The following is a 27961-nucleotide window of genomic DNA, read 5'->3' as shown; positions in this document are numbered from 1 at the left end:
TTTTTTTACCCTTATTCATTCAACTTCTCCTCATTTGCCTGCTTCCCACTCAATCTCCAATCACATCATCATCATCTGCATCGTCATTTTGCCTCTCCGCATCCTGCTGCTCCTCGTCCTCATCATCTTCGATAGGATCGTCATCCAGCAGGCCCCTCCTCCGAAGATCCTCCCTCGTTCCCTCTTCCGGCGCGGCATCCTCAAAGATGTCCTCCTCGTCGTCGTCGTCGTCGTCCTCATCGTGGACAGTCTCCGCGCTCAGGGCTGGCTTCTGCGGCTTTTCTGCCGGTGCCGTCGTCGTCGACTTGGCGGCGGCCTTCTTGCTGTTGCGCTTGCTCATCTTCTCCGCGTCGAGGTAGGCGACGACTTCTTTGAAGTTGTGGCCCAGCTTGGTCGCGTTGCGCTGCAGCCGCCGCTTGAGCTTGTTGACCTGGCCGCCCTTGGGATCGATGAGGTCCGCCGTGATGACGAGGACGTATTTGGCAGTCAATTCGCACAGGGCCTTTTCGGCCTTGAGTTCGGCGGCGAGCCGCTCTTCCTTGGACAGATTCTCGTCCTCTTCCTCGTCGTCAGAGGACTCTTCGTCATCGACAGGGTCCTCGTCTTCTGCGGGCTCGTTCAGTATCCTGTCCTTCTTGGCCTTCTTCGCATACTGCTTCTCAGCACCGTCGAAGATGGCCGTCAGTTCGGGAACGAGGCTGGACTCCATCTGCTGAACCAGAACCTTGAACTTTTCGCTGCCGCCCGGCCGAGATGCGGAACTTGACGGGCGAGCTATTACCGGGCGCAACGACGCAAAGGTCAGGTGCAGGTCGCAGAGGCTGCCGGTAGCGAACAGGCGGAGCTGGTCAATGGAAGCTCGAGAAGAGAACGTCGTGATCAAGTGCTTGCGGTAGGTTTGCCGCAGAACGGACAGGCTGTCGAGCTCTTCGTCGGCGATGCCGGAGCCCGACGTCAGCTGCTTGCTCAGGTTGCGCGTCTTCCACATGAAGTAAAACTGGCAGGCCTTAATTGCCAAAGTTACCACTTCGTCTTCCAAGTTGTCAATGTCGTCTTCCAGAGGCTCGAACTCTCCGCGGTGAACAATGTTGACCAGTATCTGGATCGCCGGAGACGTGGAATCACCCTTGGACGGCGCAATCTCGAGGTAGTCAACGCAGTCGGATATACTAGCCAGTTGGCTGATCTTTGTCAAGATGGTGGACAGCTCCTGGAGCGGTGCTTCTTCCAGATTACCTCTGGCGGAGAGCTCGCATGTCGTGTCAAAGCTGCGGAGGGAGTTGATGACCACTTCCCACAGAACGGATAGCTTGCTGTCAGTCAGTTCCTCCAGCTCTTCGAACTGCCGAGCATGCAACAAGGCAGCTGCTGCCTCGGCCAAGACCCTCTTGTCGTCGTGTCTGTTGAACTGCGTGATGACCTCATCGAGCAGCTTTTCGTATATGCTAGTGTCTTGCCGCAACTGCTGGAAAGAGTCCAGTTGGAGATAGCGCTCCAGCCGAAGGACGATGGCCGCCGTCTCAGGCTCGGCACCATATTTGCTCAGCAGTTTGGGAATGTTCGTGGCCAACTCCAGCGCCAACTCTTCCTGGGCGTCGGCTGCTTCGGAGCGAGGGCCACGCTTCTTGCTCTTGTCTTGCTCGGAGATTTGTAGCAGACTCGACTTGATGGCGGAGCTCAAGACATCAAGGAGTATCTTCTCTTCCACGGCGGTGGGGGCAACCGCCTTCTTGAATGCATCCTCGGACGGGTTGCTCTTCTTTGATTTGGATTTGGACTTGGTACTCGTCGTGTGGTCGTACAGGAGATAGCCGGCCAGGATCTGCCAGGACTTGACTTCCGGGATTCTGTCGTAGAGCACTTGAGACGCCAGAGAAATCCTCGTGTCGGGCATGGTGCTCTCCAGCAGGTCAACATCAAGCCCCACTGAGAGCCCCCCTGTCCGCTGAGTCTGCTCTACCTGGGTATCATAGATGGTGAGTGTTTCGGCCAAAGCTTTCAGATTGAGCCAGTCTTTCCTCGGGGCCTCGTAGATGTCTTCTCCAGCAAGATCCAGTTCTTCCAGGACATCGGAGCCACCCATTTGTTCAATCTTGCCGTCTATCGCATCGCCAACGCAGGCAACGAAGAAGCCGACCACGGCCTTGCGAACCCTGATCTCGCTGTCAAAGATGAGCCTCCCAATGGCGTCAATCTCGTTAGGCTCCAGGATGGCAGCCGCCCGCAACGAGTCAATAACCGAGATGGCAGCCACTCTGACCGACACATCAGCATCGACCGTCGCCATCTCAATAAGCCGGGGACGAAATCTGTCGATGAAGTGACCCAGCTGCTCCGCATCGCGTTTGAACAGTTTGTTGAGCTGCTTCAACACCTCCTGCCTCGTTCCCGCGTTGGTGTCAGACAGCATCCAGCCCAGATAGCGCAGGTAGCCGGGCTCAAGGAAGACTGTGGGCAGGTTCCAAATCCAGGTTCCGAGGGCCTCAACACACTCGACCCGAATCCTGGGATCGACATCACGGTACCGATGGACGAAGACGGTTTCAAAGAATGACTGGATAGCGTCGTTGCAGATCTTGCGATTGTTGTTGGCCTCGACCAAGCTGCGCTGGATCTCGTCGGCCTTGCTCTTGTTTTTGCCGCGCTTCGCAGCCTGCGCCTGCTGCTCAATGCTGGCGATGCGTCGGTCGAGGATGCTGGCGATGTCAACAAGCGCAGACTGAACCGCGAGAGAAATCGTCGTTGCCGTGTGGCGGAAGGGACGCAGCGGCGAAGAAGACATGCTGGCCAACCAAGCGTGGAGGTTGTCGACGAGATCGACATCCTTGTACATGACATCGGTCTCGTGCAGCAGAGTAACCAGGGCCTGGAAGAAATTGATGAGCAGATCTCGGAATGATCGAGTGGACTTGGCTCGGGCGATCAAGGGGTAGTCGACGATTTGTTGCTGCATAGGTAGTAGGTAGCTAGTTAGCCATGTTGCCATCTTTTATTGCTACTTGTCCTCCCACATGGAGCTGGTAGACTTGGACTTGACCACCAGATCTTCATTAACGCACCTCTTGATACACATTTTGCAGATCCACCAGTCGGTTAGGGATGTTTTCCGGGTCGCGAATGTCATCGACCGTCACCTCCAGGTCACAGCCGGCGCATCGCAGGATACAGTTGACGAGATCGCCCAAGGCAGCCGCATCGCTCTCTTTGTATGTCTCGAGCCATTGCTTGGCAACAAACTGAGCAGAATCGCCGGACGCAAAGATGTCGGCTGTGAGCAGAATAAAGTGCTAGTGTCAGTGGGGAAGCGATAGGAGGCCGGGGAAAGGAGGGAGAGAGCAGAGGGGCAAAGCTGGGAAAGCTGATGATCAGAGTCTCGACATACCAAACAGCCCGGTTCCCTTCTCTCCAGCGTCGATGCGGACCGTCTTCTTGGGCCGACTGGGGATGCGCGCAATGGTGCCCGACATGGCCGGCCGGGAGCCGTTGATCTTGGGCTTCTTGGTGCTCGGCTTCTTTGCGCGGCTGGTTTGCGCCGCCTTTCGCGGCTTCGGCGCAGGATGGTCCTGGTCGCTGTCGGCGTCGCTGGCGACATCGCTCATGTCCTCGTCCGAGGCGCCATCGCCGTTCTCGGCGCCCTCTCCGGCGTCGTCGTCGACCTCGTCGTCGTTCCGCTTGCGCTTCGCCGCCGGCGCTGTCGGCTCGGGCGCGTACTTGGTGGGAGCTTTGACGACGCGTCCGGACCGACGACGCGCCTCCGGCTCTGGAGACGCGGTTGCGCTGGCGTCCATTGTGTCGGGTCTAGCAGGGCGATTGTGCGCTGGATGGCTTCATGCGGCTCGAGTGCCAGGCCGGGCGGCAGCAGAGATGCGGGCAGATTGCGGCGAGGCTGAAGGATCTCTGGCGACGGACCGCGTTCGTCTTGTGTGTTCATGCAGCGGGTTGCTTCTGGCTGGCCATTTGCTTTTGGTTGGGGGTTTCGAGGCGGGCAGAGAGCAGCCCACTCTGGGGCCGGCTGAACGTCGGCAGTGCCTGGTCCTGGCGGCTCTAGTCCCGGCTGGGCAGTAAACCGACTGAGCTTGCACTTTGCGCGCATGAGCTGGCGGGACATGCGGTATCTTGCTGATAATGCTAGCAATTTCATCTTCAAATAGATTGGTCGCTCAGTTGTTCATCGGCGTTTTATATGGTAACATCTCGAGTGGTATGTGGGAACTGCGGTTGTGGGAGGCGATGCTGCTTTCTTCTTGCTACCGCTGATGGAGGAGATGACATGCGCTAGATACTGCCCAAGATAACCCTCACGAACCCCCATCATCTACCTACCTTACTACTCTAGTCACAGATAGATAAGCAGCCGCATCTCATGTATATCAACCCTTCAAATGCCCTCGTAACACGGCCACACAGACAATGACCGGACTGTCATGACGTCGCCGTTCCCCAAGTCAACGTCCCTCCCCGGTGATGGCCGCATCGTCGTGGGACGCCTCCCCGCCGGTGGCAGCGGCCTCGAGACCATCAGCTACCAGTACCCTCTGAAGCTGATCGCACCGTCACCCACAGTCGCCCAGAAGGCCGCCCTCGTCTTTCTCCTCTCCTATGGAGGCGGCCTGGTAGGCGGCGACGGCGTCAAGCTGTCTATCCACGTCCGCCGCGGAGCGAGCCTCAGCCTGGTCACTCAGGGCCACACCAAGATATTCAAGTCTGCAACGCCCGACATCGTGACCAGCCAGAGGCTGCAGGTGCAAGTGGATGAAGAGGCCGCCGTCTGCCTCCTCCCGGATCCCGTCCAGCCATTCGAAGACAGCGTGTACGAGCAGGCTCAGGTCTTCACCGTGGGCAAGCGGGCATCGCTGTGCCTCCTGGACTGGGTGACGCAGGGAAGGGCGGCGCGCGGGGAGGACTGGAGCTTCACGAGATGGACGGGGCGCAACGAAGTCTGGACACAGGGGGCCGACCCGGGACAAAGGGGGAGGCTGCTGATCAGAGACAACGTCATCTTGAGCCAGGATGCCAGCAAGGTGGCTGGTCTACAGCTGAAAGAGACGATGCACGGGTTGAGCGTCTTGGGGACTCTTATACTCACAGGGCCCGTCATGGCGTCTATGGGAGACTTTTTCATGGCCGAATTCGCCGCGCTGCCCCGGATAGGATCTCGCGACTTTCGATCACGGGAGGATCGAGAAAACGACTCTGGGGAGAAGCCGGAGTTTGAGCGGTGGCGAGCACAGAGAATCGAGATGGAGAGGCAGCAGGGCATCCTCTGGTCAGCGGCCCAGGTCCGGGGGTGTGTCATTGTCAAGTTTGGGGCCGCAACGGTGGAGGCTGGACGGTCGTGGATTGGCACAATGTTGGCGAGACAAGGGAGCATCGCCAGCTATTTTGGTGATGCGGCTCTCATGTGCGTTGGAGTTGGTTCCCATGAAAGAACCCACCAAGAGGAGTAATCAAAGCTCGCTTGCATACAAGAGAACCATCAATTTCTTTTACTGAGGCACTGAACTTCATCATCATCACGTACTCGTACAGCAAACCAGCTGGAGTTTACAGAGTACAGACACCCAACCAGCAACTTAAGCCCATTACAGGGGGGGTGTTTGTAGTATGTATGTATATTATTTCTCGGCCGTCGTCCCCCACCTGGACAGACAGTTGCAGCACTAAACCAGAGCCCCGCCAAAACTTTTGAATTTTCCATCATTCAAGACGGGAACTTGTCGCGACTCTTTGGCGAATTCAATCACCGCTCAACTCACACAGTCACAGCAATGGTTCGCGGGAGAACCACAGCCAGAGGCGTCCGGAGAGGCGGCGCCTCAGCCTCGTCACGATCCCAGCCCGACGCCGACGACTCGAACCACAGCCAGGAGCAACAGCCTTCGACAAGCAGCAGCGCGGCGCCGCTGGCAACCATGGGACTGCCAGAGTCAGGCGCCGAGCAGGGCGCTTCATCACAGCCCGCGGCCTCGACGGTCCGGAGGGGAGCGACATCAGCTCGGGCGGCGCGCGCAGCAGCTTCGACGGGGAGGTTCAGACCCAAAAACGTCCGACGAGACGAGTCGGAGCGAGACGCATTGGCCCAGCAGGAGCAGCAGAAGGCGAGCGAGAGGGCGGCAGAAGAGAGGCGCGCCAGAGGCCGGTCACGATTCCGCAGCAAGCGGAGTCGCGGCGATGCCATGGGGAGCAGGGGCGGCGCCTTTGGCCGGCCGGTAGCCGGAGCCAGCGGGCCGTTTTCATCAGGGATGGGAGGTCCAGGTACGTTGCTTGAGCTTTGGATCTATGCAGCGACGAAGTTGGGCATGTGTGTCGGCGATACTAACAGGTTCTGAAATACAGGTGGCCCAGCTGGCGGAGGCTGGTTCGGAGCGGGCGGCGGCGGCGGCGGCGGAGGAGGCGGCAGTTTCGCGAGATCCGGCAAATTCGAGGCCAAGTCCGGGTCAGGGTATGGATTTTCCGGCGAAGGGGGCTTCCGAGAAGCAAGAATCAACGCCGACAAACTGCACACGATGGCGCACGAGGGCGAGCTGGATAGCGAGGACGAGGCCATGCTGACTGCGCTGCAATCCCGGACGGGGAGCGTCATGCCCATGGGCATCCTCCGGCGAGAACACAAAGAGGCGCCCGTCGTGGTTGCGACAGCTGCAGAACTGGAGGCGGCGGAGAAGGCGAACGCGAACGCAGCGGGCGAAGAAGAGAGCCTCTGGGTGGATGGCGAAGGGTCATTACCGCCGGTTGACCAGCCTGAAGAGGGCGATTGGAAAGGAGGGGCCGCGAGGGTCAAGAAGGAGCCGACAGACGATACAATGGACTTGGACGTCGACACCAAACCAGCTACAGATGAGAAGAAGAAGCAGCAGCAGCAGCAGCAGCCTCTGGCCAGGGCGAAGGCCAAGAAGCCGGTTGCGCAAGACCCCGAGGAGAATATGATTCGCACAGACTTGAGCCTGCTGGCCAGCGAGCTCGGCGCCATCACGATCAACGGGGAGGGCGACGAAAAGGGCGACGAGACGGCCAACAAGGACGGCCGGCTGTATCTGTTCCAGTTCCCCCCGCTGCTGCCCCCTCTGAAGCAGGTTGCCGCGCCCCAGCCTCGCATCAAGGTCAAGGAGGAGGAGCAGCACGCCAGCGCCAGCCTGCACGCAACGCCGCTAAGCGGAGCCGCGACGCCCGTCGATCTCACGCAGCAGGGCGGCGGCGGCGGCGAGTCATCATCGGACGACGACGAGGACGAGGACGAGGAGGAAGAGCGCAGGCACGGCTTCCGGACGCAGGCGCTCTCCAACGGGGGGCTCATCGGCCGGCTCAACGTCCGGAGGTCGGGCAAGGTGGAGCTGGACTGGGGCGGCCGCATCCTGGAGATGAGTCCCGCGGCGGGCATGAACTTTCTGACGACGGCCGTCATCGTCGAGGAGTCGGACGAGAAGCCGCAGAACGGCGTGACGACGGGCGAGAGCATCGGCATGGGCAAGATCATGGGGCGGTTCGTGCTGGCGCCGATATGGAGCGAGGAGGAGGAGTGGGAGGTTGCGCCCGAGGAGCTCGAAATCCCGGATGGGAGTCAATAAAGACAAACATAACGAAGCATGAACAAATTCAGCGACGGCAATCGCATGACGAAGGGAATATATGTTATTGCTGGCCGTATGCGTTCGATGATCATTCTATCTCTCGTGCATATTCTCATCCCTTACATCGTTCTCTTCTTTCCTTCTCGCCGCGATATGCCCTCCCACCGCCGAGGAGCTTTTGCAGCTTGGAGGCCGTAAACTCCTATCCTACCTACTCACAGCCTTTGCTTAGCCGCACTGAATATTGAGAGTTGAGAGGATTTCTCGCTGACTTTGCGCTACTATCTACATTCTACTCGATAACGAGAACAACACACGATATCCAGGGCCCTCGTCGCTCTTGTTATTCCCATCTCTAAATTAGATACGGCTGGCTTCCGAAAGAAAGGCAGTAGTATTTCGGTCAGCCACGTTTGAGAAAAACAATGCCCTGCTGGTCCGAGCAGGCGGGAAAATGAAAGATCGATAGCATGTGTCAATTCAAATCGAGGCATAGGTAAGATTGAAGCATGCAGGAGAGTGACATACTTGCCCCCCCCCCCCCCCCCCCCCCCCCCCCCCTGTTTCTGTTACTCTTTGGATAAAGGGCGGGTTCCGTGCTCGGAGGTGTTGGTCAAGTTGTAGAGGCTACTTACTGAACGGGGGTGCAGAGAGCAGGTTCTGGTTTGAATGTCACTCCTGCTGACGCCTATGTGAAAAGTAGGAGGCTGGCTTGGGAGCGTGATGAAGCTGATGCTCCGCGAGGGTACATAGTCTACGATGGTCTATACAACCTCGTCGTATCAATGAGATCTACTCCAAATCCTCTCCTACTATCTACTATTGAGATACAACTACTAGGTACAATAGAGAGAGCATATCCATCGAGGACAAATCCTTCCAACCAGGGTATTTCCTGGATCTAACATCCCATCCATACACACCACATTGCTCCATCTCGGAAGCCAAGTCCGAACCCCTTGTCACAGAGGATATAAACCATCCCCGATCGGTCCTCAAATCGTGAACCTCCTCCTCCTCCTCCTCCTCCTCCTCTTCCTGTTCCTCCACCCATCAACAAAACCCCCCCTTGTCCCAATAGCGAGACAAACATGCATAAACTCATGCAGGTACAGCCCCATCCAATGCAGCCACAAAATCCTTTGCACCTTTTCACGCAACAAACCCCCCAACAAAAGGCACATAGTAACAACTCCATTCTCAGAATCACATTGTATCATGCTATCTATTTTCCCGTTCCGTCATCTAGACCCCCTTGCGGAGTTTCTCTCTCTCTCTCTCTCTTTCTTCCCCCTTTTCATCCGGGTTTCCTGCCCGTAAAAAAAAAAAGATAACATGATGTATTTCCCCGTCCGTCTCTCGTCCCATCGATACAAAAAGACATCCCCCGTAATAATAAAGCCAACTTGCAGTTTCGTTGAGAAAAGTAGCGTTTCTCAAAGAGTTGGCCGAACCCGTCGCCTATTTCATTCCAATGTGCCCGTATCCACATAGTTCTTCGATATTATCCGCTCCGCCTGGATGTAAGAGAGTGGGAAGTGAGGCTTGTCGTGGTGGTGCCTTGGTTCCGGCATCTTTGGGCGGCTAAATTGCTGAGAATCCGACTGATTGGACCCCGTCAGGTACATCCCCCTGACATAGAAAAAGGGAGAAAAGAAAGGAGTAATAAAAGAAGAAAAGAAAAGGAATAGCAAAGATAAAAAAAAGCCGAAAGGCAGGACGGTACAAAGAGGGAAGCCTAGCGTCTCCTCTCGCCGGGACCGTATCCAAAGTATCCCGTCTCTTGGCTCTGGGCCTCGAGGTTGTGGATCTCGTCAAAGGACGAAGAATTGGTAGCCTCTGTGATGACGCTGCGCGAGGGAGAATACTCCTTGCCTTCGTCGGCACGCTGCTGCTGCCCTTGCTGATGTCGTCGGTTGTCCAACCTCTCGGCCGTTGTGATGGCCCTGCCGACGTGGTGAGAATAATGCATGTCGTGATCAATGGTCAAGCCGACATTCGTCCTCGTCGTCCTCGTCAACGGGTGTGAAGTTGCCGTGTTGTTGTTGTTGTCGTCGTCGTAGACGGGCTCGACGTGCTTCAGAGAGAAATCGTTGGGCCCGTAGGCTCCTCCTCGGCCGCTGGTGCGCTTGTTAGGCACGGGTCTGTTGTCTTCGGCGGCGTTGTATCTCGCGTGGGCGGAAGGGGCGCTGTGTGTGCGGCCTGTTGATTCGAAGCCGTGAATCTTCATGGCGCGCAGGAGGGGGCGGATGGTGGCGAGGCTGGAGGCGACGATGGCGACGCCGGGTTCGATGATGGTCCATATCATGACTGCTGTTGCCGAGACTGGTGTCACCGAGGGCGCATTAGATCCATTTCCCCTTGACGGATGGTGAGGGTGGGGGGGAGGGAGACATACAGAGCAAGTCATCAGTGTCTTGCAGTGTGCTGAGGTATTTGATTCTGATGATGGTGGCGATACTGGCACTATTCAAGGCCGGAATTAGCATATCTCGGGCGGGAAGCAGCATTCACAGGAGACAGAGAGGGTGCTTCTAAGGGGGAGGCTCATACAAGATGCCCAGACCGAGAATCAGAATGACGGTTGCTTTGGCCTGGCTCGTCATCTTGACCGACCACAGCATTGGGATAGGAAGAAGCGCCTGGAAGAGAGTAAGTAAGACACGGGTTTCGAGTCAATAGTCAAGGGGGTTTATCAGAAACGAACTCACATATAACCAGTCAGACGCAATCGTCATGACACTGATGGCATACGCCGCAGCAATGATGTCGTCCGGCGACGCGCACGTGCCGCCCTGGATGCGAAAGTCCCACTGCTTCTGCACGGGGCTGCACTGGAAGATGTCGTAGAAGAAGATGGCGAGGCTCCAGATGGCGATGATGGCGAGGCTGATGCAGATGATGTAGTTGTAGACCTTGCGGGCGGAGACGCGCAGGAGGAAGATGCCGATGCTGAGCTTGATGAACATCATGTTGATGACATATGTGACGGTGGCCAATGCTTGCCACTGCGAGGGCGTGAGAAGCTATTCCTTTTTCTTTCTCTTGAGAGACCAAAGGTGTGAGAGAGAGACTCACCATGAGAGCCGAGATCTTCTTGTCGTCGTCCGCAATGGCGGCGTTATGCCTCCCCATGCCATCCTGGACACCGGCAAAGACGAACGCACACGAGAGCGTGAAAATCACCTGGGCCACGAGCATGAGCCAGTCATCCTCCTGCATGCCCTTGATCACCACGGCCCTCGTGTACGTCCTCAGCCCGACGGCCAGCCAGGACAGGGCGAGGAAGGCGATGCACGTGCCCACCAGGGGGCCGCCGTTGTAGTCGTTCACGTCGAGAGACTCATCGGCCATGACGATCCGACGTCCCAACCTTTTCGATCAAGACAGCTGACGACCGGCATAGCAACACGACGGCTGCAGAGAAGGTGGGGGGAAGAGAGAGCGTAAAGTAAGTAGGAGGAGAAATTGCAAGAGATGATGGCGGGATGGGCTCTTAGAAGAGCATCTGCGGAAGGGGATGTAAAGCGAGCGGCTGGTGCTATCACCGAGGTGGCGCTCCCAAAGGGAAAAGAAGAAATCGAAACGAAGGCAAGTGTGCCAAGGGCAGGGGAGAAGAAGAAGAAGAAGAAGAAGTAGGGTAACAAGCACACAGCGTCGAAACTAGCCAAAGGTGACGAAGGTAGCGAGCAGCGGCGGGTGCTATATCTACAACCGGGGGGCACCAAAGAAACCCAAGCAGGGCCACCAACACCGGATAGGTTTGTCCTTGGGGAGAGAGAGAGACAAGGGGACGAACGAGTCACAGAGCCAGATCGACAGCCAGGATATTATCAAACTCGACCGTCTCGCCGTCCAGATGGGGATATCACAGCCGGGGAAAAGCTCCTCTGTTTGCCCCCCCCCCCTCTCCGTCTGTCATTTCAAGGAAGAGAGAGAGCAGCCATGTCGGGCATCTTCTCATTTTGCTTCTTCTTCTCCTCCGTTTGCGAGTCAACACCCCCCCGCCCCGGAGCCGAGCGAGCTGACCAGATGGAACTGGCTTCAGCGATCAACGGCAAGGATTTGACTTGCAGGCGCCGGCTCGGAACGTCCATGAGCAAACGAAAACGCGTAACCGTACACCGGCAAGAGAAGAGGGGACGGACGGACTCCATCGACTCCAGTCACCTTCTTTGCTACTAACCAAGCACACACACACACACACATACACACGCAATCCCAAGGCAGCAAATCAAACCCCTCCCAGCAGCTTCGCTAAAGAAAATCCAAGTGGTCCCCCTTGAACCCGCGACGTGAACAAATGGGCACCAAAACGGGCCGCCTTTCCTCGCGCGAAAAGGGATCTTCGTTCGCCAGAGAAAGAGAAGCTTGCGGCGCGATAGGACAGATGGGGGAAGTGTGATGATGATGTCGACATGGGAGGGAGGGGGCGTTACTGGTTGAACTCGAACTCGCAAGCGGCTGGGCCTAGACGGACCAGTCAAGTGTCGACGACAACATGCAAAGATGCATCAAAGTTGAAAGTTGTTGACCCGCAGCGAATGGTGGCCACCCCCCCTGCCCCCCTGTCACTGTCCGGCGCTGCAGCAGCATCTGAGACATGCGTCCATCGGATCTAGAAGAAAGGGCATATCGTCCGATGGGGCCAGGGCACACAACATCAAGTATGGCAGGTCGTCGCAGCCGAGTGTAACTGGACGAGGATACCTGTACCACGGACGAGGATCGTCTCCAACGGTGGGCTGCATAGATTGCATCTCATGATGGAAAGAAGGCTTGCGGGTAGCGGGTAAAGAAAGACAACAAGACACAGAAAAGAGAGCGCAAACTCGCACCAGAACGCGGACAAATACCTACTGTATGTTCATTTCAATCATCTCGGCACACAGCTTGTCACAGCTCCTGTTCGTGGCGTCTCAACGGTCCAACTGACCCTTGCCAATGGCACGCAGCTCATCACACGAGTAACGTATTGTAGTATTCGAAGCGGTTGCTGTGCTTGTGTCGTTGCGTGGTGAATCGGCCATTGATTCGATCGCATTCCCTGTCGCTGCATCTCGCACTTGGTCCAAGTAAGCTTAGGACGACACGGAACAGACAAGGGGGGGGGAAGTTATCAACAACTCCAACCCACCCAAGCAATGCGCAAAAGGTCCCTTTCTTCCTTCAACTTCGCAAAACTGCAACCCTTCTTCGGGTCCGGCAGCGGGAATCGGCGAGGAGGAAGCAAATGCCCAACTGGCACAGGTCTTGACAAGGCACCTCCTATTGCTGCCACCCCCCCTTGGCCTTCCTTACCTTGATAACGGCAAAGGGGATGCAGAAACGGGAGGCCGTGGTTGGTCGGGGTCGCATCAGCACCCATGGTTTGCAACCGGCGAATAGAAGCGCGCAGTGGCACGACGCGGGTGATTTGGCTCATGAGCACTGCCGAGCCACTCAAACTGCCATCAGACTCTATAATCGCCTGGATTGGTTTGATGAATTTGATGGTGGAGAGGAGACCAGCGGTGACGGTCTTGACCAGGAGAAGAGCAAGGGAAGAGCGCTTGCAAAGAAGATTCTCGTCCATCGTCTCTTTGGCCTTTCTGGACTCTGACTCGTTGCTTGATTTTCCCTTTCATTTCAATTCGGACAAACACACGCAGCTGACTGGACGAAACGCCACATGGCAATCACACATCTCGGCAATCAGACAAGAAGGAACATGGAGGAAGCACATTTCGGCAATCAGAGAAGAGAAAAAAATCAGGGCATCACGAGTTTGTCACAGACGAATCTTTTGCCTCTGTTTGTGTCGTTGATCGGAGATTAAATATCCGCTTCCCACATTGTTTTTTTCTTCTTCTTCTTACAAACCCAGGCGCATATTGGTTTTTCCCAGCGGCCTGGGCTTCGGTAGTCAAGGTAAGGTAAAAAAAGGCAAGGTAAAAAAAGGCAGGGAAAGACTGTTTGTTACACCGCGGCAAACACACAAAAGTGGATAAGCATGAAGAAAAGTTGCCAGATGAGGAAAACATGGATCATTGCATACAACAAGAAGTTCACGGAGAATTTCGGCATTTGGTCAATGTGATGAGAAAAAAAGCTCGGCATTGGTGATTGTGATGAGAAAAGAAAGGAAAAGGAGGACAAGAGGTTGCCCGTTCAAGCGGACCCGGGAAGCTGAACTGAGACATGTAACCTCGGAGTCACGTTGCGTTGCCTCTGACGGCCCCGGCGGGTGAGCATCTCGGTAAGGCAAAGGTAAGGTAGCTTATAGATAGATACCCTTGGGTAGACGGCACTTTAGGTATGCTCTGAGGGTCACCACCAATTGATGGTGCCCGTGTAAAAAACGGGAGGGTTGGTCACCATGCCCGGTGGGTGTTACAGAAATTGCGTAGATGGGAGCTGTCAAACCCGGTGGATCACGTTGCACGAAGAAGAAGCCAGGATCAAGGCTCGACGATCTATCTATCAAGAGCCTGATATGGGATGGACATGCAGAGGTGTGTTGAACCATGGCAGGCAATATCAGCTGCAAGGCCCTTCCACAGCAAATAGCCTGGCTGAGGCGGCCTTTACGGGAATTGCAAACAGCTCTCAATGAACAAACAAAACATTTCACTCTACAGTTCTCTCTTCACTTGGAAAGCTTCATTGTCTTCATCTTCTCTCGCATTGTGCTCACCAGCCAAAGGGGGGGAACTGTTTGCAACATCCAACCTCCCATCAAGCCCACAAACTGCCACCTTATCGCTCCCATTGCTGAGGAAAAGAAAAAAGCCACTCTCGAGGCACTTCAGAAGACCCCCTTTTTATTCTAACCGTAAAGCCACACAGGTCGTCCTCCGCCTCCAAAATGAAAGGATTGTGTTCAAACGGTCTACCCAGGAAAATTCACAATCATAAGTACAAGACGCCGTTATATACCCTGACTGAATACACACAAAAGGTGACGAGGAAAAAGGGGAAAAAAGGTAGGGAATACAAGAAAGATATTAATGCCCCCAGTGTCCCTATGAATGTGAAACAGAAGAATGAACAAAAAGCTATGTATGGGTGGTAGGTAAAGAAAAGGATTTTTCTACAATGCAGCAGATATCGATATATCTGATATGTCGTGATGCAAGTTGATGCAGCGAGCCATTGAGCAAAAGGATCAAGGAGAGTCGAGACATCGTCCCCGGTTATAGGGAGACAAGTTCGTTCGTTCGTTATTCGGACGGGTCGTAGTGCCAGCGCAGGCTGTTCTCCTCAACCCACCACCGCGCCACAAACGCAGCTTGCTCCGCCCAGTGCGCCGCCTCCACCGACCTCTCCTGCTCAATCTTGTGCAGGAAGCCGGGAAAGTCAAAGGCAACGAGATGCTTCTCCTCGTGGGGCTCCGTGTCCAGGTCCGTGAAGCGCCACTCGGTGTTCTCGATGATGGGCACCGTCAGCCTCCAGTGCGGCTCGCGGCTGTCACGGACGGCAACGGTGGCTCGGCCGGGGTTCATGACGCTAAACTGCCAGTTGGGCTGGCCCGTCTTGTCGTTGACGTTGATGAGCGATCGCAGCATGGACTGTCCTTCGTAGTTGTCAATCATGTCCTTTGCAATCTGCGTCTGCGATGACGAGAGCGAGCCCGTCTCCAACAGCAGGTCGAGAATCGTGGGCAGGATCTGGTAGGAAATGACCGCATCGTCGATGTCGATGGCAGGCAGCTGAGGGTGGGAAAAGACCAGCGGCACGTGGAAGTTGCCAATGTTGGTGTTGTAGTACGGCGTGATGCCGTCGTTTTCCGGCACCGAGAGGCCGTGGTCGCCGACAAAGACGACCAGCGTCTCATCCGCGACTCCTTGCTCGTCAAGAATATCCAGAATCTTCTGGAGCCAGCGGTCGACAAACCCAATGGCGTTGAGGTACTTGGACACGTTGTCCAGCTTGGAGCCCTCCTCGCTGGTGATAGGGACGTGCTCGACGTCGTCCGGCAGCCCAAAGGGATGATGCGTGGTGCTGGTCAGGTGCGTCAGGAACACTCGCTCCTTGTTCTCCTTGGCCGTCTTGAACGCATCGCGGACATAGTCCTCGATGACGTACTCGGGCATTCCGTAGTAGTTGATGTCTTCAACGTCCACCTTGCCAAACTTGGCGTCGTCACTCTTGAGATACTCCTTGGAGACGGTATTGTTCCGCGGGAAGCCGAGCTGCACCATGAGCTGATCCTGCTTGTCGAATCCATTCGTCACCGACATCATAAAGGACGACTTCCACTTGTGCGAAGTAAAGTCGTCCTTGTCGCCGTCCTTTTTAAGACCGAGGTTCATGGCGTCAAAAATGTGCGGCAAGCAGGGCTGGTAGATGTGATGCGACACCTCGGCGTTGAAGTCGGCGACCAGTGGCGACAGTCCGCAAAGCGTGCCCGTCAGACTCTTGAGCGTGTAGCTAGCCGATGTGTGGCAGTTGTTGGCGTTGAGTCCACCTCGTCGCTTCTTCTCCTTGTGCTCGAAGCCGTCCTCGTAGTCTCCCGTCAAGAAATTGGCGGTGGGGGTGAGCGTGGATATCTTCTTCTCGGCCGTCTCGGGCAGTGTGCCGTTCTCAAACGAGTCAACCGCAAGCTTATAGAACAGGCCATCCTTCTTGACGGGGAAAGCATCCTTTCTCGTGCTTTCGAGCTTGATGAGCACCACGTTCTTGATTGTGATGTTGGCCAGCTTGTCGCGGAGCCCCGGGAGGACGTCGTTCTTCAGGTTGGAAATCTTCAGGGGATCCTGGGCAGCACGGTAGTGCGTCTCCTCTGCCGTGTACCAGTCTTGGAACCCTGGGAGAGGGTCCTTTGGCAGCCACTCCCACCGAATAGGCTCCACCAGCGCGGTGCGGTTGTCCCAGTTCCAGCCAATGCTCACGTCGTAGACGGGGGTGAGCGCAGCCAGAATGGGCGACGAGTGGGCGAAATCCGCAAAGGGCAGCAGCGGCAAGGTCCACGACATGTAGGTATAAGAGCCTTCGCTCGGCCGGATGATGTACAGCAGGACTTGGAGGAACAGGGTGAAGCCGACCAGAACATAGAGGGCAGTCGTCCATCTCGTATGCCGGCGCACGTCGGAGACAACGCTGGAACCGCTGGAGCCGCTGGCGCCGCTGGAGTCGATGTCGTCGTCCTCCTTGCCCATGAGCTCAGATCCCCCCTCGACGTCCTGCTGCGGGACATGAGTATATCTGACGTTGGCTGCGGGGCGCATGCGAGCCGGGAGCTTGCCGTACACAAAGGCAAAGGGCCACTTGAGAATGTTCAGGGCGAGGCCGGCCAGGTAGTAGAAGATGTCCTGCGTGACCCAGCTGATGCCGAGGATGATTGCCAAGACAATTAAGCACGTGAACAACCCCGTCACTGCCAGCTTCCACGACGAGGCGTTGCTAGCCAAGCCAGCATTGCGCCAGTGGGGCTCGGAGCCCGCGACGACAAAGAAGGAGTTGTTGATGGCCGCCAGGGTCAGCACAATCGTGACGAGGAGCGTCGCCAGGGACGTGAGGACGATGCGCAGCCACCGCCAAGGGTATATCTCCGTGTCGAGCAGCAGTCGTATTAATATTAAGAAGGCGGTATCTTGTGTGAAGAATGTGAGGCCCCAGCGCGCGAGGGAGCGGAAGGCAAGCGCCGTGATATGGGCATATATGTGCACCAGCTTGCCGCTGGTTATGGCGACGACGCATATGGCGAAGAGGAACTGCCGGTTTGCGAATCGAGCAAAGAAGGCAGACAGAATCCGCAGGACGGGCGCGGCAACGACTGTGACCCTCGAGGTAGCGGAATTCAGGTGCCTCCGTGTCGGGCTGGAGAAGCGCATGCCAGACGCCATGCCGCTGGCGAAGCGGCGCGTCGATTCCATCGCGAGATGATGCAAGGGTAATGGAGAGTCGAGGTCGGGATGAGGTCGGAATCGGAGTCGGAGTCGATCGGTAAGGGTCGAGGTCGAGATCAGGGTCGAGGTCGAGATCTAGGTCGAGGTCGAGATCTAGGTCGAGGACAAGACGGAAAGGGGCGAAGGCGACAGAGTCAAGCGAGAGGCACACAGGGCTACCACCAAGTGACGCTTCTCATATCCAACGCGCCGCTGTTGAAGCGGTAAAGAAGAGCCTTTTGTCGTCTCTTTTTTTTTTTCCCAAGCTTCTTTCTTTTTTCCCAAAATCCCACCCCTAGCTGACGGGGGATCACGAGACAGGCCTCCGTCTCCGTCTCGCAACAGCGCCGCGGAGCAAACGACAAGAAACGAACGGCGCGAAACAAAGGCGGCTGGCCGGGAAGCGAACGAAGTCGAAACGAGGCCGCGAACAGACAAAAAGGTCGGCGCTGTGCGAGCCCGCCAAAACCGGACAAACGATAGGAATGGAATGGAGTGATGTATTACAAGAGACCGAGGGTGGCAGATGAGGATCAAAATGGGCGCCTCAGACAAAAGTTCTGCCAGCGCCGCAGGGCTTTTCCCCCCTTGTCGCCCCGAGTCGCTTCCTCCGTGCCCCGTACAGTTAGCGCCAAGTACCGGTACTTGCGCCGTCAGTGTCGCGTGCCTGCAATACCGTTAGAGGGCAGCGCCCCCGCAGCAGCCCGCCACGCCACGCCAATGACTTCCCGAGAATGGTCGCGGCTCCTCTCTGGCGTCGCGGTGACTTGGGGCTAGCGCCGCCTCGTTGCTGCTGCTGAGGTAGCGGTACTTGCTGCGCCTTCTGAGTCCCTGTACCAGCTGGATTTGGGGCCGGCAAAACCCCCCCTTTATTTCTACGCTTGTACGCCTCGCACTGTCCTGCAAGGATGCCGCTCCGCAAGTACCGGATACAGGCAGCACTGTGTGCGCCAGGCCAGGATGTCTTCATCCATCGTCAATGCTCGACCTCATCCACTCCGCAGCTATTGTCAGAGGGAGGGGATGCCAACAACAACATGACGAGTTAGTCTGCAAGAGGCAACGCAGAGGCGAAATCCAGCCTTGATCCCCGGCCACCGCTGAACAGTGCTGTTCGTATGGCGAGCTGTTCTTGCTGTTGGTGGTCTTGTCGCATGAGGGATGACATGCGGGTTCTGTCTGCATCAGAAAACAAAGTGTGGGGAAGTGAGCAGAATGAAACACAAGTGACATGGGACAGGTCGTACAGAAGCATGGCTGTGTGACGATGGAGTCTCCAACAGCACAGCCTGATGGGGATGGACGCTGCTCAGTAATCCCCATGGTGACATTGGATCATCAGACGTAGCACCAGAATAGCAGCTTGGTGCTAGTACATAGTACTGTAGTCCAGATGATACGAGCGAGACGACGCTTCCTTCGTATTGAAATAGAACAGATCTAGACCTGGCCTCGGCATCATATCTGCAGTGCGCTGACCAAGAATGGCTGCCCACCAATGTCATCGCATGTTAAGGTAGTGCTACTTCGACATTGACTTTTGACGCTCCGTCGCCTGTCGTTGGCCAACGAGTCGTTACCTAATATTACGAAATTAGCAGCATCTAGCAGAGCCCAATAGCGCAGGTTGACATTGATGATCGAATCGATAGAGGCCATCCTGCAACGGACGGTTGCACCGGCAGTGGGTCGGGGCGAGAGCCTCGAGACTGAGACAACTCGCACCATGGCTGTGTGTCTGTGTTTCATCTGCTGCGGTTGAGTCTCTCGACGGATCTGCATCAAGCCTGGCCCAGACGACGCTCACCTTTGGCGCTCTTGGCGCTGCCGGCGCGGGTACAGGCACTTGATACTTGGTGCTTCTAGTAACTCATGATCAGAACCTGGCATGATGACATGCGATGGGACCTTGTGGTTTATCGAGCGCTTCTTAAATTTCATGCTTGCTGCTTTGCCGTTGCCGCGCTGAACAATGGGAGCAAGGAGGAGGTCGATGCTGACACAGTTGAGATGCCATAACGGACACTGTCTAGAAAAGCTTGGCCTCGAGCTAAAACCAGAACAGCAGCCCATGCATTTGACAGCTGAGTCAGGCCTTCACTGCGACTTGTCTCGCCTCCACTCCGATTTTTCGTTCACTGTACGAGAACTCACAATCTTCAAGTCCAAGTGCTCGGCGCCACCGATTACCTTCGAGCCGCAATGGCGCTGTGTATTGTGTCTGTCGCTGTTCTACTACAAGCGGCAAAGAGTCACGCGACAGCATAATCACTACTCTATAAACCCAATTACGCTCGAATCCTTGCCAATTCGATCTCAGCTCATCAAGCCAGGCCAGTCACCGCCAATGTACCCGTCACATCATGGGGCCCCCTATTAAGTACCTACTAGGTAGAAGCTGCACCGCTCCCAGATTTCCCCTATTCCGGATTTTGCAATGTCTCAATTTCACCCTGCTGCATCGTTCGCTTCCCACCTGCCGAATTACTCGCATGCGACTTTATTCCCGGCCACCAGCGATGGCGGGAAAAGTACCTGTACAGGCCATTTTCTCGAAGCGGGACAAGGAGATTCGGCGCTCGGTCAGCTCCTCAGGCCTAGTTCCGGGGCTATTTGGCTGCCCAAGGAGCGCTGTAAGTCGATGTACCGATTACCTTCAGTGCCTTGATGGTTCCAGCTACAGGCGCTGCTTCGCTAGCCGCGTTCTCGAAGCCCTCTAGCGATCCGTTACCCCGTATTTCTCGCTCAGCTGTTCGACCCTGCAAAAATAGCCTCATGTTCCTGGCGGCTGAGAGAGACGAGCCTCAATCAGCACCTTGTCCTAGGTACTATTCTGTCATCCTTCACCTTCTTCTTTGAGTCTCCAAACTAACAGGAAAAAGAAAAGAACAACAAAACCAGAAACAAAAAGCAAAGGAAAAGGCCTGGCTCAACCTCCTTCGTACCCAGGCTCATGTTCGCGTAGTACGAGTTACTGCCACCCTCAACTCCGTATCTGCAACCCCCGCCTCCTTCTTCCCCCTCACCAACTGCACAGTCAGTGGAAATCCTTCCCATCCCCTGCAGGACAGTCACAAGTGCAAGACAGTCACAAAGAGTCAATCGAAGCCTACGATGGCGTACTCCGCAGACATTCCCGGCCTCACGTACGCCAGCCACCAGTACGGCCAGCACAACCTCCAGCGAGTTGGCGTCTGGCAGTATGCGGACGCGCCTGAAGCGGCACTCTCAACACCGTCGTATTGGATCATGTACGTGACTGCTGGTGGCTGACGTCAATCCCGTTGCGGCTATCTTTGACATCTTGTACGTGGATCCTGACTCCATCTCCGAACCCTGACAGCTTCGTCCACGGAGGCGGGTGGCGAGACCCCAGAAACACCCTCCATGACTTTGTGCCGTCCATCAAGCACATGCTCGCCCTGCCCGACCTGCCCCAGTCTGCGGTCCGCGGCTTCGCCAGCATCGACTACCGGCTGTCGCCGCACCCGCAATTCCCCCAGGATCCCGCTTCGACGCCGGCGAATGAGCTGCGCCAGGCCCTGCATCCCGAGCATGTCCGAGACGTCCTGGCCGCGCTGAGGCTGCTTGATGCCGAGTACAGCATCGGGAGCAACTACGTGCTAATAGGCCACTCAGCCGGTGGAACGCTGGTCCATCAGGTCATCATGAACAACGACGCTTCATGTGCCTGGGGCCCGGCCGCGCCGCTGCCAGCAGCCCTCATCAGCATCTCGGGCATCCACGACCTAAGAGGCCTCGCCGAGAGGCATGGCGGGGTGTATGAGACATTCACCGCCGGCGCCTTTGGTCCAGACAAGCAGGCTTGGGACGCAGCGTCGCCGGCAAAGTGTGCTGGAAGCTTCAAGACCCTGTGGCCGAACGAGCCTCGCCTGGTCATCCTGGCATCTTCCGCAGAGGACACCCTCATCGAAGTAGCCGAGCTTGACATCATGGAAGACAAGCTTGTCAAGGACGGCATCACGCCGATAGCCATCAGGGACCTCCGCCTTGAGCACGACAACATCTGGGAGGACGGCGCGCAGGTTGCGGCTCTTGCAGCAAAGGCCGTCGCAAAGTTGCGGCAACACTGAGCCATCGTCCAGCACCAAGCGGTTAAAAAAACTAGTTTGATTCTATTCGTCATTATTATACTATCAACTGTCCGAAGACAATGTTTTCCATGGTCAACTATGTTCCGATATCGGCACACCTACATATTGGTCACTTTTCACCGTGAAATGGTATCCTTCTCTTCTTGTCCCTTTGCATTCTTCCCCGCTGTTCTATTCGTCCCCATATCGGTCCCCCTTTTCCGATCGATCACTCCTTCGGCAATTGCTTCACCGACTGGCTAGATCTTGACCAGTCTCCATCCGGTCACGGAGATGCGACACGCTACAAAGATGATTGCCGCAGCAGCCATGACGGTTCCTCCCCATATCTGCGCCCAGAAAAAGTCCCCGTTGTTGTGATCGATGATGGCCCCGGCCGTCGGCGCCCCGGCCACCGTCGCCAGCGAGCACAGCGTTTCTACCATGCCGAACCGGATGCCCATCTTCTGCGGGTCCTTGGTCAGGCTCGTCAGGGAAGCGACAAACGTGCCCTGGTTGGTGCCGATGGTCAAGCCGTAGAAGACGCTGAAGACGTACATGCCCGTCCGAGACTTGACTCCGATCCAAGAGTATATGAGGGCGCTCACGGCGAGAGTGGCGGTGGTGAATAGGTTGATGGGGCCTGTGTATCGGTCCGCGACGAATCCTGCAACTGGCCGCGCGGGAATGCCCATGGCATTTGTGATGAGCAGGAGGTTGATGGCATCCTGGTCTGAGAAGCCAATGATGTTACGGGCGTAACTGTTGATCTGGAGAAAGGGTTAACGACGACTATCTTCATGGCATGCGGTGCTGATCTTGCGGATTCACGACTTTGACTTTACAAAAGCGTCGAAAATGGGCGACTTTAAGGAGAGGGGGGGGGCGAAGAACAAAGGGAAACAGAACGCGTCACGACACGGTGCTCACATACATAAAAGAAGACAAAGTAGAGGGCATAAAAGTAGACAAACGCGGCCATGGAGAACAACAGATACGGCAGCTCCGAAAAGGCCTTGAGCTCAAGCAGGGGCCCCGTCTTGCGCGGCGGCAGCCTGGGCTTGAGCAGCAGGTTGGCAACGACGGCCATGGCCAGGGCGATGAAGCCGGCGACGCGCACCGCCCAGGCGAAGCCGACCTTGGGCGTCAGATACTGGATGGTGGCGGGAAACGTCACGCTGCCGACCGAGGTGCCGACCGCCGAGACGGCCAGCGCAAAGGAGCGGTTCTTGTCAAAGTACGAGCTGAGCACGGAGATGGCGGGCATGAAGGCGACGCCCAGGCCGATGCCGATGCAGACGCCCTGGGCGAGGAAGATTTGCCAGTACGTGCGGGCGAGGCTGGTCATGAAGGTGCCGAAGACGGCGAGGAACGTGCCGACGGCGACCGTCTCGCGCGTGTAGCCGGCGTCGGCGAGCCGGCCGGACACGGCGCAGATGACGTACGTGAAGAAGATCTGGACGGAGCCGATCCACGAGACCTGCGACGCCGGCAGGCCCAGCGTCTCGACGTAGTACAGCTGGTAGACGCCAAAGGCCGCGGCGTAACCCCAGGTCAGGGCGTTGATGAGGTGCGTCGCGAGGACCTGGAGCCATGCCTCGAGGCCGCCGTCCGGAGGGGGGCCGTAGTCCTTTTCTTCTTCTTCTGCGAGCTCGACGTCCTGATCGGTGTTGTTGATGGCGGGCGGTATTGAGCCGTCACCGTCGCGATGGGAGAGGGCGGTGCCGAGGACACTGGTTTCGTTTTCCCGGACGACAACGGGGCCTTTGGGGGAGGCATCTTTCTCATCATTTCGCAACGTCATCATGGATCAGTGAAGGGGGGGAGAAGACGTATGAATAGAGGAAGTGAGTAGGGCGTATATATTAGTCGACAATCCAAACCAAATGAAGAGAACAAGACAGATATATGTTAACGAATATATCAAATAACAAGAACAACGAAGCCACAAAAGTCCTCGAAAGCCATGCCACTCTTGAATTCCTAGCCCAGCTACCATCGAGAAAAGGAGAATAAAAAGAGACACAGCTCGTTGATTTGGCTTGCCAAGGCCAATGGACTTATATATGTATCGTAATAAGTACGTCTCCAGTTCCAACTAACTCTCGTCACCATTGCGTTTCCGGGGCTTCAGGTACACGGGCCGATATATATATGTAATGAATACGTCCCAAGTCAATCAACTACCTCCGAACGCAGTGCTGACGAGGCGTGACGGGGGAGGGGGCGTTTTCCCCTTCTTCTCGCCTTTTGACTTTTTATCTTTTACCTACTATTTTGGCTCTTTTGCTGTACCTTGCGCCTAAGCCCGCCCATGGGCGCTGGTGTAATCGCCGTTCCGTTCTTCGGGCATATTCCCCCCCGATATCGCCCTCCTTTTTTTTAGATAATAAGTCACCGGACACTCTATTTTTGTTATTAATTCGGCTCTAGACGGTAAAGGAACACGGGTAGGTATGAAGCTTGAGTACGGTAGGGTACTATAGCTGTTATTGCTGCTGCATGTACGTAGTGTGATAGTGATGGTTTACCCAATCGCGAAAGACGAAGTTGCATTGCGATTTTGCAGGTAACGCTGGCAGCAGAAATCAATGGAGATGACACAGCGTAACAAAAACATTGTGCTCTGCGCGTATGGGCAAAAGTAGTTCTGGGAAAGGGGAGAAGTTGCACTTTTTGGCCTAGGATAAGGTACGGTAAGGTGCACGATCCGATGACTGTCACATATCACCCCATCACATGGACAGAACTTGATTCAAGATAAGGCTTGTTGAAAACAAGGGCTTGTAATCGTGTAGAGAGTCACATCTCATCTGTCTCCTCTCTCTCTCCCCCCGATATGCTTGTTGCCCCCCCTGACACGACCCCGATGTAAAAGCTACTGCTTGTACCTGGCCTACGGTACAATAACGTGTAAATGAGATGACTCAGCCGGGAATAAATCACAGGGGTAAAACACACATACAGCCGGATATCGCAAGAGACACAGCCGATTCGGCAGCTAAAAGGAACCGGGGCATCTCTCACCGAGCCCGAAGCCCGGCTGCAGATGGGTCCAGCTGATTTGCAGAGCTTTTTCTGTGGATTTGTGTCTTGCCAAGGCAAAGGGGGGCGCTGGATTGCGGAGGACTTATCTGGTAGTTATGGGTGCAATCAATTGATTGATGGATTCGAGTGCTTGGATGTCGATTTGTTTCACGGCATGTGGCTCTTGTGGTTTCGGGGGCGGAGTCTGGTGGTGGGCTTTTGGGAAGATTGCATGATTACTCCGGTAATTGGCCGCCCTCTCAATGACCTACAAAGCATGCGGCAGCAGACGCTCCAAACCGATCAAGGACAAAGGAAAAAGAAAAGAATCAACAAGAATAACCCAGCTAGATAAAACATCTAAGCACAGCAAAAAAGACTAGACACAAGCAGCGAAACCAATCACGCATTGGATTCCCCAATCCTCACGACCATCCAGGGTAAGCCGTTGTATGTACTCCTCGGCCTCGCGCGCCCTTTACCTCCCCCCACCAGCGATTTCCCCGCTCCGATGTCCGGCCCCGGGCCCCACACTCCCGACAAATCGGCATCTCTAGAACCTTTTTTCTTTTCTTCCATGTTCTTTTCTTTCTTTCCGAGGGCGCACACGCCCCCAAGCCTTTCAAATCAAGCACACCGCTTCCGAGGAGGTCATGCGCATTATGCCAATACGCGGAAAACTGAAACCAGCCACTCCCAGGAAAGAAGAATATAAAGGAGGACTGCCAGGCAATCTATTAATCCTCGCCGCTTTTATTTCTATTTTTCCCGTTCTTTCATCAATGCGGATTTTCCTGCCCGTGAGGTATGGAATGGGTCGATGTCCTGTTTCGTCAGTGGCTTTCTCTGCGGGTTCTCTCGCGCGCGCAAAGTTGGTTGGCGGTAATTTCACGCCCGAGCTACGAAGTACCAGATCGCTCTTCGTAGCGCCCAATACTAGTCTAAGTTGCGAGCTTCGCAAAGCAAGATGCATACCGGAAACACAGCGCACGAAAAGGCGTTTCGCATCCCTCCTTTACGCACTATTATCTCAAAAAGAACAAGAAAAAAAAAAAAGAGATGAATTTATATAAGAAAGAATCAACAGGTACCAATTATCCTCCAAATCCCTTCATTCTTCACCAACCTTCCAAAAGTTCAACCCCTCCACCACCGCGGGGTAAAACCCAACCAAAAAAACATCCCAATGACGTAAACACCCTTAAACAACAACACAACTTTGCTCCCATCCATTGGTTTTGCTTCCCTGGCCCGTGCAAAGTCACATGACACACCCCACCCCTCGAACCAAAAGACACAACACAAATAAAAAACCACATAACGAGCCAACCAATCGGCTAGTATCATACACCCCCCCCACACCCCTGGCACTTGCACCCAAAAAAGAACAACACCCCCATCCCTTGCGCCGGCTTCTGCCGGCCCGTAACGTGCGCTAAGGCTGTTTGGGGAATGGTGCGGAGAGCCAAGTTTGACGACATTTGCAACTTTCGCGGCGAGGGACTGCTTTTATCTTGCGATTGAAAGAATGGTATCAAGGAAAGTCTTCATTGGGGAGAATGAGTTTTGCAGTTGTGGCTGATGGATTGGGATGCGCTGGATGGCGATTGGGTATTTTAGGGTGCAAGGGCGGAAATGGGATGGGCTTGGTGCCGTCTCATCTTTTGCGCCTTGCGCCAGGCAACAAAGGCATCGGCTCCATAACACACGAGAGACTGGGCAAAACACGCCCTCCGATGCGCAATTACAATCGCATACTTTCTTATTCATCACTCAGGTTATAGAACATCGCATCTCACCGCACAGAAGCATCATATAAAAGAGAAAACATGTTCCCGTATATTTGAAGCGCGATGGCGCCCCTTTTCTCCGCTATGCCGCCTATCCTCCCAGGTCCAGCCATCCCCCTCCCAACGATAACGGGAACGACCTGCACCCTCTTGTGACGACAGCCACTCAAAAGAAAAGAAGGAAATAGAACCCGCAAACTACCGACCGCGAATCGCTGAAATTCGACTCAACAGATAGGAAACTTTGAGAACATGAGAAAGACGGAGAAAACAAGAGACGAAGATAGGGGAAAGAAAACAGCAGAGGAAATGAGGAGGAAAAGAAAATGAAAAGAGAGCACCTCCATCCCCGCCACCCGTCCGTTGTCAAGGAACTAGACAAGTTGTAATCACACCAAAGACGAGTGCTCCAACCGGCGAAATTTTTTTGCCACCCTACCCGACCAGACCTTCTTACTTTAGACATAGGATGAGAAATATGGAAATGAGAAGGAAAAAGAAACAGGAAGAGAGAAAAGCGTTGAAAGGGAAAAAAAAAAAAGAAAAGTGGAAATACTTGGACGCGCTCCTCCTCGCTCTCGTTCCAACTTTCGTTGGCGAGACACTTTTCCAAAGCTCGCCACAGCCGCCTTTTTTGTAACCTCGCCACGTCCATTCTCAGCGCTCCTGCTCCATTCATGTGGTTTGCACACAAGTTGTAGAGTTGGTGCGTGGGTGTGTGCCCTTCTGTTGTTGGTTTGCAGCTGTCTTCTCTGTGCAGCTTGCTTGGTGATACTTGGGATGGAAACATGTGTAAAAAGGAAATGGAGAACAACCAGAAGAAAGGATGACGTAACTGACGGAAAAAAAAAAATGAAGAAGAGAGCCGAAAACAGACAAATGACACCTGATAAGACATCCGAACGCCAGAAGGAGTGTAATGGCCCTGCATTGGCCGTCGTGATTACATCTTCATAAGAGCATCAAGGGAGAAAATGAGGACCCCGCCGGAAAGTAAATCTCAAACCACCTCGAAGGGCTGGCTGTAGACGTCGACCGCTGCAACCTGTCCCCCGGCCTCAAATCCAGGGGTCGCTGGACAAGGCCATGGAGACAGGTACCAGAGGGACTGTAACTAACAGCCAACGACCCCGATACACACAGTTGCCCGCGACCGAATCACAAAGAAGAGGGAAACCTCTCTTTCTTCCTCGCTTCCTAGTCGACACACATCATACAGACTGTAGCGCGCAGGAAAACAAACCAGGTCAGGATTCGTTCTCTACCGCTTGCGCTTCTTGGCCTTGTCGGCGGTCATTGTGTTGGCAGCGATGGGAGCCGCGGGCAAAAGCGCGGGCTGGGACGCGATGGCGATGTCTTCCTTCTTCAAAGGCACTCCCATGTGGCGGCCATAGCGGCCCTTTCGGCCGTTGCCCTCGTCCTCGCTAATGCACTGGTCCGCGGAGAGGCCGGCGTCGCGGCAGCGTCCACAGGGTCGCTGGCGGTCGCAGCCCTTCTTGCTCTTCCGGCAGCGCTGGCAGCGCGGCTTGGTCGACAGATCAGGCTGCTCGTCCTCGCCAGCCGGGGACACATGGCCGACAGACGCCACCGACTGCTTCCTAGAGTGGGTGGTC

General features: G+C 55.4%; 8 protein-coding genes across 8 annotated transcripts in view; 3 read left to right on the top strand and 5 right to left on the bottom strand.

The window, feature by feature from the left end:
• Positions 1–49: 49 nt before the first annotated feature.
• On the bottom strand, positions 50–3788 carry BBK36DRAFT_1127717 (STAG-domain-containing protein; the record flags this gene model as incomplete). Its single annotated transcript, XM_024891545.1, has 3 exons — positions 50–2947; positions 3060–3268; positions 3383–3788. 3 exons carry the CDS (start codon positions 3786–3788, stop codon positions 50–52), a joined length of 3513 nt encoding a protein of 1170 aa, XP_024746179.1.
• A 636-nt stretch (positions 3789–4424) lies between these two features.
• On the top strand, positions 4425–5493 carry BBK36DRAFT_1172150 (UreD-domain-containing protein; the record flags this gene model as incomplete). Its single annotated transcript, XM_024895689.1, has 2 exons — positions 4425–5411; positions 5470–5493. 2 exons carry the CDS (start codon positions 4425–4427, stop codon positions 5491–5493), a joined length of 1011 nt encoding a protein of 336 aa, XP_024746178.1.
• Positions 5494–5768: 275 nt separating this feature from the next.
• BBK36DRAFT_1183717 (hypothetical protein) lies at positions 5769–7565 on the top strand (the record flags this gene model as incomplete). Its single annotated transcript, XM_024896366.1, has 3 exons — positions 5769–5926; positions 5981–6255; positions 6346–7565. The coding sequence occupies 3 exons, from the start codon at positions 5769–5771 to the stop codon at positions 7563–7565; spliced, it is 1653 nt and encodes a 550-aa protein (XP_024746177.1).
• A 1741-nt stretch (positions 7566–9306) lies between these two features.
• BBK36DRAFT_1172148 (hypothetical protein) lies at positions 9307–10922 on the bottom strand (the record flags this gene model as incomplete). Its single annotated transcript, XM_024895688.1, has 5 exons — positions 9307–9893; positions 9967–10034; positions 10122–10210; positions 10280–10576; positions 10647–10922. 5 exons carry the CDS (start codon positions 10920–10922, stop codon positions 9307–9309), a joined length of 1317 nt encoding a protein of 438 aa, XP_024746176.1.
• Positions 10923–14770: 3848 nt separating this feature from the next.
• On the bottom strand, positions 14771–17395 carry BBK36DRAFT_68157 (alkaline phosphatase-like protein; the record flags this gene model as incomplete). The annotated part of the gene is made up of 1 exon (XM_024898501.1): positions 14771–17395. The coding sequence occupies one exon, from the start codon at positions 17393–17395 to the stop codon at positions 14771–14773; it is 2625 nt and encodes an 874-aa protein (XP_024746175.1).
• Positions 17396–20551: 3156 nt separating this feature from the next.
• BBK36DRAFT_1127779 (alpha/beta-hydrolase) lies at positions 20552–21531 on the top strand (the record flags this gene model as incomplete). The annotated part of the gene is made up of 2 exons (XM_024891549.1): positions 20552–20688; positions 20781–21531. 2 exons carry the CDS (start codon positions 20552–20554, stop codon positions 21529–21531), a joined length of 888 nt encoding a protein of 295 aa, XP_024746174.1.
• Positions 21532–21748: 217 nt separating this feature from the next.
• On the bottom strand, positions 21749–23335 carry BBK36DRAFT_1136438 (MFS general substrate transporter; the record flags this gene model as incomplete). Its single annotated transcript, XM_024892976.1, has 2 exons — positions 21749–22301; positions 22466–23335. The coding sequence occupies 2 exons, from the start codon at positions 23333–23335 to the stop codon at positions 21792–21794; spliced, it is 1380 nt and encodes a 459-aa protein (XP_024746173.1). The 3' UTR covers positions 21749–21791.
• Positions 23336–27609: 4274 nt separating this feature from the next.
• BBK36DRAFT_1183700 (hypothetical protein) overlaps positions 27610–27961 on the bottom strand; it is a gene marked incomplete at both ends in the record, with an annotated part of 1989 nt that continues 1637 nt past the window's right edge. The window contains one exon of the mRNA XM_024896365.1: positions 27610–27946. Coding sequence (XP_024746172.1) covers positions 27610–27946 — 337 coding nt within the window. The remainder of the gene's footprint in view (positions 27947–27961) is intronic.

The sequence above is a fragment of the Trichoderma citrinoviride genome, assembly GCF_003025115.1.
Source record: "Trichoderma citrinoviride strain TUCIM 6016 unplaced genomic scaffold BBK36scaffold_15, whole genome shotgun sequence".
Lineage (NCBI taxonomy): Eukaryota > Fungi > Ascomycota > Sordariomycetes > Hypocreales > Hypocreaceae > Trichoderma > Trichoderma citrinoviride.
This window is presented reverse-complemented; position numbering and strand designations above follow the sequence as displayed.